General features: G+C 41.5%; 1 protein-coding gene and 1 non-coding gene across 2 annotated transcripts; one reads left to right on the forward strand and one right to left on the reverse strand.

The window, feature by feature from the left end:
* On the reverse strand, window positions 601-672 carry TRNAG-UCC. Its single transcript has one exon. It is a non-coding gene; the product is annotated as a tRNA-Gly (tRNA).
* LOC109845493 lies at window positions 3,632-7,115 on the forward strand. Its single transcript, XM_020414747.1, has 5 exons — window positions 3,632-3,689; window positions 4,554-4,610; window positions 4,738-4,800; window positions 4,907-4,975; window positions 6,751-7,115. The coding sequence occupies exons 1-5, from the start codon at window positions 3,684-3,686 to the stop codon at window positions 6,862-6,864; spliced, it is 309 nt and encodes a 102-aa protein (XP_020270336.1). The 5' UTR covers window positions 3,632-3,683; the 3' UTR covers window positions 6,865-7,115.

A 13,579-nucleotide genomic window follows, 5' to 3' on the forward strand; every position in this document is an offset into this window, starting at 1 on the left:
GTGAAATATTTTTCTTTTTCCTTTATTTTCTCGGTTTGTTTGAAGGTGTATACAGAGTTGTGAGCTTGTTGTATGTGTCGTGAAAGTGACGATGATGCCATTTATTCAAGCTGTAGAATGAAACTGGAGTTTCTTACTTGCTGTGATTTTGTTAAGGGTGTTATGTTCCTTCTGTGGCACGTGTCATCTCCCACGAAATAACGTTACAGCGTGTCAGCTACAGCATTGCACTCGTGCCCCCCTTCTCTTCGCTTCTCTGTCCCTATTCAACACCTTGCTCTGATACACTGCTCTGCAAAGCTGAAACTGTACTGTGAGGGGAGGGGGGGGGGGGTGGGGGGGGGCTGGGTTGCGGGGGGGGGAGAAAAAGGGCTTCGTTGAGAGTGAGTATTGTACATGAAGAAGCAGGGCTCTCATGGGCTGGGCTTTCCCTGTGATCCAATCCACAAAGGGGATCAGCTTCCCAAAGTCCACACAGGTAGAAGGGAAAATTGAGTTATCATTGTAGTATGTATAATGCATCTTTTGTCTCTTATAAGCTTGGTAATTAGAGTAATAATCAAAAAAGAAAGGAGAAAAGGAGGAAATTAATAATCAGAGTGCGTTTGCCGGGAGTCGAACCCGGGTCTATTGCTTGGAAGGCAATTATCCTAACCGTTGGACTACAAACGCTTGTTGCGGTAAGCATTTCAGGCATACAACAGTGCAGACGAAGCTCGGAAGAAGAGTAAGGAGACCTCAAGCAGAGCTCAAGGCCGATCGTCCTCAGATACAACAGAAGAAGCGAAGTACTCGACGAAGGACGGAGCAGAGGCGATGAAGGACAATGCAGAAGAAGTGTTCATATATAGACAACAGCAAAGAAGGCACGAGCCGTCTTGTTGAAGGTGCTCAGTTCGTAGGGGAGAAGGCGAAGGAGACGGCTGAGGAGATGAAGGAAAATGCGGTCGGAAAAGGGGAAGATGGGAGGAACTGAGACTGAGCGAAGAAGATGGAAATGTTGAAGGTTCAATAACAAGATCCGCTTCATAATTTACAAATATCTACCGTTGTTTAGCCCCTCAATGTAAGTAGCACATTTTATGGCTATATCCTATATTAAAAAAAGGGCAATTTTCTGCATTTTTTCTCAACGAGCTAGCCTTCACATTTTAATGGCAAGTATACGATCAATCTGTGGTATAGCAGCGGGGTTTTCCCTCACAAAAACCACCTGAAAATAAATTTTTTTTACCTTATGCATAAGTCATCTTAGAATTATCTTAGATTTATTTTTTAGTTAATTTTTTTTGGTAACTGATCTCACGCAAACTACTCCTATTAAGAATCGTCTTCCTCCTAATGTTCTCGGCACGTGACCCAGTTAATTATTATCGTAAAATTGATAAAACCTAAGTTTAAACTGAGTTAAAGTGAATATTAATGGTTGGTTATAATAATGAATTATTTAAAAATGGTCCAAGGTGTGAAAAGGAAGGGGGGCAGCGCCTATAATTTGACGTAATTGATTGCCGATGTAAACAATTATCATGTCAGATCAAGTTTCGACGTGTGTGGCGACCCCTCGTCGGGTTCCCCCGTTGCTTGCAAGTTGGACTTGTCCGAGGATGTTGATTTGACGCCGTGCCTGCGGTGCGGTGTGAACAGCGAGTCCAACTTAGCACATGAATTGGACTCGTAAGGTTTTAAATTTCCTTTTTAAACCCATGTTCAAATAGATTGGAATTTTTTTTTTGGAAAAACCAGCAAGAATGTTTCTTTTTCCCGGAATACATTTCCTAGACACGGACCATACGACCTTTTGCAAGGGTAAACAAGAATGTTGTGCTCTTGAGTATTACTGGTTGATGATATTGTTGGATAGCAGATTTCTAATATGTTTTGGTAACATGTTATTAGAATTCCTAATCTATTTTGGTAACTTGTTTGGTGAGCGAGCACGCTTCCGCGTAGGCGCGCGACGGATATTGCTAGTGTGACACATTATAATCTAAGTATGGTGGGGTCCCCACGCTTGTAATGTTTGATTTTATGCTTCAAAAATGTCTCACGGACTTGAAAATGGGACAGACAGAGGGGGACAGTTGAGGTGCCCCCCCTTTAATTGCATAAGAAAAATTCCCCAAGGACCCAAAATATGGGACCAACAGGGGGGACAAGTGAGGTGTCATCCTCCTATTGTATAATGAGTTGGTCATCATTAATGTTGGTCGGTTCATTATGCAATAGGAGAGGGACACCTCACATGTCCCCCCTGTTGGTCTCATATTTTAGGTCTATGTAGCAAAACTCATTGTATAATGAGCTGACCATTTATGCTTATGTTCAGTGGCGGAGCCACACTAGGCTTGCTCTGGGCAGCTGCCTAGGGCAAGAAAGTGAAAATTGCGCTCCGCCCCCTAAGAAATGGCAGCGCCTCGGCCGCAACATCGCCAGTTCCCTCTCCATCCTCAAGTCCAACCTCCTCGATTCCGCCTCCTCGATCTCAAGCTCCACGTCCGCTTGGGGTTCCCTGGTCCGCATCCTCACTCAACTATACCCGACTCCCAGTTGCCCGACAAGCTGCTCACTAACCTCCACCGACATTTTGACTATCTTTATTTTTCGCCCAGGGCAAAAAAAATTCTTAGCTACGCCACTGCTTATGTTAGTGACACGCCAATCAATAGCACAGAAGGGCGCAGAAGTCCCAACTTGCTCTCAATAACAAATCCTTTATAACAAAAAAAAAAGCTACGAATTATTGAAGACCATCCATAAATTTATAAAAGTTTGATTATACATGTCATGAGTAAAACACACACGTCATATAGAAAATCTTTATCGATAAACATAGATCATGAAAAGTTTAAAGTTCAAGACTAACTTTAAAAAAAAAACAAGTAAAAGATACGTTCAAACTAAAGTTCTTTAGGACAAACTGAAGCTCCGACTTTATTAAAGGCGTCAATAATAAGTGACCGTAAAATAATGGGGGGAAAAAGAAAATTATACCTGTGTAATAAATTGACGGCTGTTTTACCGACAGTAAAGTCCAACCATTGACGGGCCGGATCTATACCGCACCAAGTCCACAAACCCAATAGCCCGGGCAACCACCAGCACCTCCAAAAACCAATACTATATAGAGACACAAATCTCTCTCGCTCGCCCACAACAATCTCTCTCTAACCTTTTTCCTCTTTTCTCTCTCCTCAACCCATCTTCTCTCTCTAGGCGTTTTCACCGATCAAAAAATGGCCGGCAGCCTCCACCGCCACCCAAACGCCGACGGACTCCGCTTTCCTGGTTCGACGGCTTTTGGCCCTCCGGTTACGCTGAGCTGGCTGCTCACCAGATCGCCCGCCCCCCATCTCACGTGTGGAACCCAGACGATGCAGGATCTCGTCCCGGAGATCCCCGCCCTCACCCTTTCCCGCCTTCCGTCGTTCTGAGGGGGCACGTGGCAAGCCGATCCCCGACCCGCGTACAGATTCGCCTAAGAGGCATGACGGACGGTTTGCAGCCGCGGCGACGCCTGTTTCGATTTCGGATCTCCGGGTTCTGGATGTCGGGATCCGGATCCGATTCTGGATCGGAGCTCGATGAGTGGTGAGCATGAGGGGTGCGCCTCGTCGGAGATGGTGCAGGAAGAGGAGGAGGGTCGGCTGGCGGTGCCTGACGTCAGCGATGATGGTTGTGAGATGAAGGTAGGTGTGGTTTTGGTTTTGTTTTTGTTTTTGAAACTGAAGCCATCATTTCTTTTTTTGGTAATTTTCATAAATAAACTTTATGTCCAAATTTTCTCGAAAACAGTTGAAAATATTATTCAAGTTTTTTTTTTCTGTTGTGGATTTTTCTGACGTTGACCGGAAGTTTGCTTACCAATTATTAGTTGATTTTTGTATATAATAGTTTATGGATTTGGTTAAATATTTTGAAGTTTAAAAAAAAAACTTTTTACTTTGATATTTCATCTTCACATAGACTGAATTTTTCTGTCGGTTTTTAATTGAATATTTTCGTAAATACAATTCTTATGAAAATATTATTTACGATTTTTTGTGATAATTTTACTTTCATTTCTCATGAGATATTAGCTGGAAATTTTACTTTCATTTTTGAAGATTCTCCTGAGAGTTTTACTTAGATTAATGAAAGGTTTCTCCACCAATTTTGAAGATTTTTTTTAATGACAATTTTATTAGATTTTCATCCGATATTGAGCGTAAAGTTTTTTGCTTTGGTACGCGTTGGCCGGTATCCCAATCACGTGCCTGCTCTAATTTTTCCGTGACTATTTTATGACAAAAACGCTTGGTTTTTAACATTTATAACCCCAGTTGGATCTTTCTGTACTTAAAATATATTATTTGGACTTTTTTTTCACTTGAACCGTAATTATTTTGACAACCTCCCCTCCGCTTTAATCGGCCATCCTCCATTTTCATCAAATTTACTGGATTTGCCACTGCCATTTATGGAGGGGCAATTTCGTAAATTAAACGGGTGTATTAATTAGCCTCATCCCGGCCACCGATATGCTGACACGTGGATTTTCCGATGAATTGCAGGCGCCGTCGCTTATCGAAGGCTCATCAGCGTCGGATGGAAGGATAGGGAAGAGAAGGGTAATTCAGCTTACGCCTCTTAATTTTGTTTATAATACAAAAAAAAAAAATCGTGGCAAAAAGTTCCTTTTTTTAAAAGTGTTACTGTGATTATTAATTATTGGAGTTGTGGTTGGTTGGTTTGCAGACGTTATGTGAGCTTCAAGAGGAAGAAAAAGTATTGTTAGGAGAGAAGAATGAGCTTCAAAAGGTATAGTTTATTATTTGATTTTGCTTAATTAATTAAAATGTCAAAATTAATAGTGTTGGGATTGGTTGGTTTGGTTTCTAATAATGAGTTGAATTAAATACAACAGGAGATGGAATTGAGGAGGAAAGCTTACGGTGCTTTGGAAGCGGAGAACCAGAGGCTAAAGAGCCAACAGGTGACCACACCCTTATTATCCCTTTCTCTTTTGGTTGGGGCCTCTTCATGAGCTTGGCTTTTATTCTGTTTCTATCACGAGTGTCTTGTCTTCATCTTCCTGTTTGAGGAATAGTTAAAACTGCTTGTTGCTTTCTTTGGTAACCTTTGGATAATAAACTCAAATGCTAAGGACAACCGGTAAGAGAGACCAATGAAGGGAAACTAGCTTCAAGGAATGGAAAAAAAGGCTGAGCAAGCTCTTTTACGTTTAACTTCTATTTATGGAATAATTAGTAGCTATAATAGATAAGGTGTATTCAAAAGGTCCCGTGTTTGGGCCTTAATCAAGTGGTGGGACCAAATCTACATTGAGAGACTCAGGCCCGAATTGATTTCTTTCTTGGGCTATCTGATACGGTAATTGAACTTCTGTAGAATTATGTCATTATGGTTGCTGATGTTCTTGACAATTAGTAGCTTTACCAGTATCACATTATGTGCATATTTGAAGGAGGTTGGAAATGATTAGTACATGCGTACAAAGTGCAAACGTGCCGCAACTTCAGCTTAACAAAATTGTCGATCAAAACCGTATGCAACTTGATTCTTGTTTATCATCAGTTTTGAATGCACTGTAAATTTTGATATAGGTTGTATTAGGCTTTGGTTTTGATTTAGTCCAACTGGAAATTTCAACATGTTGCTTTCCTGTGAGCTTGTTTTGGCATCTTTTCACTTCTAGCGCGCAAAAAGGAACTTCTATTAGAGCATGCTTAAAAAGGAACTTCTATTAGAGCATGCTTAAAAAGAAACTTCTATTAGAGCATGCTTATTTTAGTCAATGAAGTAGCTAAAATTTTGGTAAGGATATGTGACTTTTGCACTGAAATTTCATTTTTAAAAGATGTCGATGAAATTAACCTGAATTCCCTGCCCTCTCTTAATCCTTTGAATCAGCGAAGTCACGTGCTACATTATTGCGGATGACTTATTTTGTGCTGTGTTGTTACTTTCAAAAAAAAAAAAAACCCACCATCTCCCTTTAAAAGAAAGTATATCCTGATTAAATAGCTGATCGGATGTGGATACAGATATACATATCCAACCCAGGTGAATATGGGTACACAGTACAACGTTGATATGGTATTTAATTATTTGTCCAATGTTGGATACGGGTCTGGGTTAAGTGATAGCTGATATGGTCTTTGATTATTTGTCTCATGCCCCTAGACGTCTAGTATGTGGTGACTGTATGGCTATCCCTTGCAATCCATAGTCCATATGTAGAAATGCACAATTTTATTTTGGATTTTGTTTAAAAACCTTCTATATCAGTAAACAGGCTGCAGTTCTTGTTAGCTGTCTTGTCCATGTTGCATAATTATTGCATTTAAAAATTATAGTATGGTAGTTTTTACTTTAATACAGTTAGCACCTCAATCACATGTTTACAGCTAATAAAAATAATAATTACAAGATGAAATTACTTTCAGCTGCCATTCTTTACCTTTATGCTGCACGAACACTTGAATAAGTTTATATATTAGGTTATTCAAATCATATTGAAGAAAACAAAGGGATCAATTTGGTAGAATAAAGGCATTACATTTGTGTACTTATGCTTTCTAGTTCGACTGTTACAAAAGTTGGTCATATGAAGTTGCATATTAAAATTTTAAAATGAAAAGTTTTCCCCCCAGTTTCATTCTTTAAAATGTTTTGCTATAGCGAGGATAATCGCCTGAAATCCATTACTGCTTCTGATGGAAAATTCTATTTTTTTTCCTTCCACAGATAAGTTTTGAGGCAGAAGATAGAGTTTCTGTCAAGTCTACAGCAGCAGCCTCAAGTTCGAGTTCTCACTTCATTCTCCCAGACCTCAACGAACCGCCTTCAGAAATTTTTTGACCGACAAAATGGATGAGATGAGTTTGATTTGCAAGTGGTTTTAGCAAATAAGCACAAAATGTACATAAAGGGACATGTAGTTTCATAGCATGAGGAGGGTTAGAGGATAATTCTGTTATCCGAGGCTTGTTTTTGGACAAGTGATCAATTATGTTAACTTATTTCTTTTAATATGTTCTTCTGTTATTAAAACCGATTGTTTGTATCATATTCTTTTTGATGATAGTTAAAGTTGGGAATTTGTTAATCAATGTTGAGTACTGTTAATCTCTTCCTTCATGTCGTCTGATCAACTGGATGCAGTTGATGCAGCCTATTAACTTTTTTGAAGTCTAAACTCGCACAGGCTATAGAAGGTCAGCATTTTTGTGTTTCTATGTATAAAATGGTAGAAATTATTTGGCAGATATCCACTAGATGGATGGCGGTCCTAAAATTCTTATATTGAATCTTATTGTTGGGAGATGATGCTAGGCCCAGCCTACTGCTATTAATTGGAATATTGCTGATGGTTCCTGCTACTGATTCTATTCGAGTTGATATTTTCAAAACTCTCCACTTACGCCAGGACTGTAGTGTGTCGCGGAGTAGTACTTTTTAGGTTGATGGTTCGAATTCGGCAGGTCGGATATTTTTATCTCCATTTTTACATAATTTTTTATTCCGCCTAATCAAACAAGTTCGCGACTGCAAAGCCACCTTTGTCCTTGCCGGGGTCTACTCAAGGTTGCACTCCTCGAGTACGTATCCTATCAGAACGTCTCGCACTATGTGGGGCGTTCACAAGGCGTTTTGATCCAAACACGATGTCCAAGAGAAGGGAAATGTTATGGCTTATGTGTGATCCGCAATGTCCCGCATCAGAACGTCTCGCACTATGCGGGGCGTTCACAAGGCGTTTTGATCCAAGTATGATGTCCAAGAGAAGGGAAATGTTATGGCTTATGTGTGGTCCGCAATGTCCCGCATCAGAACGTCTCACACTATGCAGGGCGTTCACAAGGCGTTTTGATCCAAGCACGATGTCCAAGAGAAGGGAAATGTTATGGCTTATGTGTGGTCCGCAATGTCCCGCATCAGAACGTCTCGCACTATGCGGGTCGCTCACATGGCGTTTTGATCCAAGTATGATGTCCAAGAGAAGGGAAATGTTATGGCTTATGTGTGGTCCGCAATATCCCGCATCAGAACGTCTCACACTATGCAGGGCGTTCACAAGGCGTTTTGATCCAAGCACGATGTCCAAGAGAAGGGAAATGTTATGGCTTATGTGTGGTCCGCAATTTCCCGCGTAACATTTGGTCTTGATAAGAATGTTATACGCCCTCGTCCGGTATAACTAGCCTAGGGTCTCTCTCTTATTGTGCTTATGGTCCTTCCTCGTCTCCCCTTGAGATTGATCTCCAGGCCCTTACAACTGGACTTCGTTTTGCTCTTATGAGGGATTGGAAGGATGTTTTATTGGACTATCATGACCCGGTTCTTACGTTGCATGGTGTTATATTGGAAACATACTTGTCTTGACCTGGTTCTTACGTTGCTTACCCTCACTCTCTTTCGAGCTACTTCGATGTTTGTTGGGCTCTTTTTAAGAGCTTCAATTACTCTCTTGTAAGCTATGTTCGCCGACTGGGGAATGTTTGTGCATACATGTTAGCTCAATTTGCTTTCAGATATCTACTTGCCTCCTTTTTATGATGCTTGAGATGACCCAAGTCATATTTGTGATTAAATTCTCATTGATACTATGTAATTAAATCGTTTAAATTCCTTAAAAAAAAAGAAAAAGAGTGAAAATAACCCTAACTCGGTGACATCACGTGCCGGCCCACAAAAGAAAAGATCAGTTTACCCTTAGGCCCGTTTGGTTGCTTTCCACCATTTTCCGTGTCCAACATTCCTTCATTTTTCGGTGATTTCTTCACTTTCATGGAAAGTTGTTTCTTGTGTTTGTTTTTGTCAAAAACATGGAGAATAATTACTTTTTATTACTTTCGTTTGTTTGGTTCAATTTAAAACAAGAAGAAAGTAGTTGATGCATGAACAGATTTCCTCATTTTTTAGTGTTTGTTTCAAACTAGAAAAATAAAGAAAATATGATTGTGGTTACCATGATGTGATTATCAAGGTGAAATGAGAGGGAGAACGATGCGGTGATGGTAAACCGTAGGGAGGGGAAAGGAGAGCGGAAAAGCAAACATAACCATATCCCTAATTTTTTATCGCCTTGAATCAGTTTTCAGTCGATTCGGAGGTTTTGTGAAGAAAAGTCTTCTTTCCAGCTTACATGAGTTGGCAACTGTTTTCGATTTTCTTTCATTTTTTTTTTCAAGAAAAGGAAGTAAAGGGCTAAATACCCATATTGGTATTTTAATTCAACCCCGTTTGCCAAGAATGTATTTTAAATAAAAAAATCGGCGTTAAGGCATTTTAATTGATTAAAATTACCAATTAGGTCCTTTTTCTCGTCGGCGACCACTTTTCCGGCGAGAACTCGTTGTTTGCTGTGAAAGTTGCTGTTTTCATTGCTATCGAATCTATTACAACTTTAGTCGTTACAATAAACTCGAATAAAATAAAAGAAAAGTTGATCTTTTTATAAGATCTCCTTACACAATGAAAAAAAAAAGTTTACAACTTTATCAAACAAACGCAGAGATCGTTTATCGGTCTTCTGCTTGCGTGGGTGTCTTTGCCTGTGCCGGGGTTTATCCGTGGACCACCGTCGATCAGATTTGACTGCTGAAAAATTGGGCAGAGCTTCGTCTATCCGCGAGGGGATCGAGAAATCTGTAGCGCTTATCTCGACAAAAGCGAGATAATTGCTCTTCTTAGAATTACCACAACGAGATAATACTAAGGATTGGATGCGGGTGATGTAGATCTGACGAATCTCTCTCTCTTGCGTTGAAGAACTAGATCCGATCTCTCCTCCTCCTCTCTTGAAATCTGTGCACTTTAAGTCTTCAATCCGGCAGGGCTTCGCCGCGGCCCCAGAATTCCAGCCCTCCAAAAAATGAGGCCTAAGGCTTGTATTTATAGGCTTGAGAGGATAACAGAGCGGTTAAAAATGCCTTAAAAGCCCAAACCTGCCTTGGAGACACCCCAGGGTGTCTCTACTTGATTGGAGACACCCTAGGGTGTCTCCCATTGATCCGAGACACCCTAGGGGTTCCTTTTGTAAACATCGCGGGGCTCCCGATTAGCCCGTACCTTCGTTAGTTCACGTAGTTCGTCGATTTACTTCAAGCGTTCATCGACATCAATCGAACTCCTGTGAACCGGATAGTGACGTTCATCGTCATTCCTTAACACTGAGCTGTTCGTGGAGACCTATAGGTAATTTTCGATGCCTACAGATATCCCCTCCAAAGCGTTCCGGACTCGTTTCTTTTATAGAAAAGGCTAGAATACTTTGGATGTGATTGGTCTAGCCTTCAGTCGGCGTAAAGGACCTGTAGTTAGCTGCAACTCTTGACTCCTTCGATTTTCGTTCTATTCAATGCTTTGACGAATAGCCGAAGTTCTTCCGGCGCTGCGTTTATCGCCTGACCGTCGTCGGAGTCTCGAGTCTATCACCGGTGAGTTGAGTTTGGCTCGTGTCATTGAGTTGACTTTGAACTGACTATCTCCATCATGATATATTGATTTGCGCTGACTTTTTGATCGCAACGCGTTGATCGGTGTTGACCTAGGGTTACGCGTTGACCGGCGTTGACCCTCGGGTTTCGAACGTCGTACGTTAACACAATTTATACTCGTACGTTTACTGGAGTATACACAGTTTAAGCTCTTAAGGTATTGGAGCACGGCGGTCCCAAGTGTCGGAGCTGCAGGACCAACTGTTAAAGCTGATTCATCTGCATTTGTGGATCTTATTTTAATGTTGTTGGATAATCGAGTCACGAGACCAACTAACAGAGCTGATGCATCAATGACTCGCACTTATAGAATTTTTGGCAAATTCTCAGCCATCAACGGGTTTGATGAGCCTTTACCGACTACCGTTTGAGTCGGGCTAGCATGCAGATTGTTTAGATCCGTTCTGCACATAACGTTGTCTTTCTCCTGTGAAAAGACTAAACATCGACGTGTATCAGACGTTGACTTAGGATTTTTGGCAAATCCTCAGCCCTCAACGGATTTAACGTGCTCTTACCGATTACCGTTTGAATCGGGCTTACATGCGGATTGTTTTAAGCTCATTCCGCATGTGATGTTGTGCTAAATGAATGGACTCCCTTAGACTTGATGCTACGACTTCGAATACGTAGACTTCGCCATTGTTACGGGAATAGACTACCCGGCAACGTGTGTTAGGCGCTGACTTATCCTTACTTAGGATTCAGGATAAAAGTCCCCAGACTCGGATTATGGTGTCTTTTTCAATCGGTAAAAGACTAAACCGACAACGCGTGTTAGGCGTTGGCTTATCCCTGCTTAGGCTTCGGGATAAAATTCCTCATGCGTGTGAGGCACGGATTATGGTGTTATTAATAACAACCTGCCACAATGTTGAATATGTGGTCTTTTGTCCTTTTTACGGTCAAAGACTAACCGGCAATGCGTGTTAGACATAGACTTTGGGATTTTTGGCAACCCCCCAGCCATCAACGGGTTTGACGTGCCTTTACCGATTACCGTTTGAATCGAGCTAGCATGTGAATTATTAAAACCTGTTTCACATGTAACGTTGTGCTAAGAGAATCGCTTCTCTTAGACTTAATGCTATGATTTTGAATACATAGACTTCGCCATTTCTTACGGGAATATGGCATCGGCAACGCGTGTTAGACGACAGACTGGAAAATGGAAGAGGATGAATTTTATATTCTATCTCCCGGCACTGAAGAGGAAGAATTTTATATTCTATCTCCAGTTGGAAAGGAAACTCAAGGTGGGATCTCCACCCTCAGAATCCGAAATGATGAAACTAAGAGTGGGATCTCCACTCCGAGAATCGGAAAGATTCAAACGACCCTAACTTTTATAGGATTGGTCATTCGATCCAAAAAGAGTCCCTCATTTATTGAGGAGAAAGCCCAATTTCGACCCTAACTTTTATAGGTTTGGTGGAAAAAGGAAAAGATGGAAGTCTTTCGTTTATCGAAAAGGATAACTCAATCTTAGTCCTAACTATCTGCAGGTTTGACTAAGTAAAGTTGGAGACAATCCTAACTTTTATAGGTTTGATTGCTCAATTGAAAGTGGACCTCTCATTTATGAAAGGAATCGAGAGGAGAATCTAGTTGTGGTCCTAACTTTTATAGGTTTGACCAAGGAAGCAGTGGAAGTGGGAGGTTTGAGATGATCTTACCTTTTACAGGCTTGATCGTTCAATTTGAAAGTGGACCTCTCGTTCATGGAAGGAATCGAGAGGGGACTTTAGTTGTGCTCCTAACTATAGGAATGTTTGACCAGGTAGACAGTGAGAGTGGGAATACAAATCATAGTGGGGGTTTAGTGTTTATCACCTTGTTCGTAATTATCGGGTTATCCCTAAGAAAATTACATATAGCATTCTTCTGTGAACTTCCCATTACATGAATCATCCACCCCCAGCTTTCTTCTTGGAACTGGGTCTGACTTTGTACTCCGTTACGTGACCGGGTTATCCTTAAGAATATTAGCGTAACATTCTTCAGGAACTTCCCATTAACAGTAGGAAACAGTTTAGACTCATATGCCTATTGGAGTATCAGGAAGCAGTTTAACCTCATATACCGATTGGAGGATTGAGAAGCAGTTTATACTCGTATACTCTTCGGAGTATTGAGAAGCAGTTTATACTCGTATACTCTTCGGAGTGTTGAGAAGCAGTTTATACTCGTATACTCTTCAGAGTATTGCCGTTCTTATTTGGCTTATCCTAGCGTTATGACGCCGACTTCAACCAAGGTTTGGATGCTATTCTTTAAAGTAAAGCAAGCCTTGGTGGGATGAAAGATCCTCCTGCGGTACGCACAGTACTTCGGATCTGTAGTATTGTCAGCTTCCTCCTGATTTGTGATGGGCGGCAGATTGATCTTGTTGTTTTCAAGAAGGGTCTCGAAGATGGCTGGAACGTCTTCGTCCTTGAATGAGTACTCTTTTTGGAGCCTCGGATCCGAACTATTCTGCTGTCTTCGGGACTGCTATTGCGACGTCTGATTAACGTCAACAACTGTTGTAGGTGCCTTCCCTTCATTATGGGAAACGAGACCCGGATTTAGAGGGTTAGTCATCGGTTGGCATCTTTCAACCTTCCTCCTTCTAAGGAATCGTTCGGCCTGCTCTTCGCGCGCCTTCAACTCTCTCCGGGTATTGAGTGGCTCTACTCCCATAACGTCCAAGATGTTAATGGACAAGTTGTTATGACAGCTTTGTAAGACGAATTCCTCCGTGACGGGATCCTTGCAGTTCATTGCCTGATTGCGAAAGTGTTTGATGAAGATATCCACCGACTCTCCGTCTTTTTGTTTCTCATCGAAGAGTGTCCTGATCGATACTTCGGCGTCATCATCGAAGAAATGAGCGAGGAACATGCTTTCCAGGTCCTCCCAGCTATTGATGCTTCCGGGCTTGAGGTGGCGGTACCAATCGAAGGCGGGCCCACGAAGGGTGCCAATAAATGACCGGACCATCAGAGGCTCGTTGCCAGAGATCACTCCCAAATGGGACTTGAAATAGATCAGGTGCTGAGTGGGGGAACCCTTCCCGTCGAACGGTGTGAAGT

This window comes from Asparagus officinalis, chromosome 1 (genome assembly GCF_001876935.1).
Source record: "Asparagus officinalis chromosome 1, Aspof.V1, whole genome shotgun sequence".
In the NCBI taxonomy this organism is placed as follows: Eukaryota; Viridiplantae; Streptophyta; class Magnoliopsida; order Asparagales; family Asparagaceae; genus Asparagus; species Asparagus officinalis.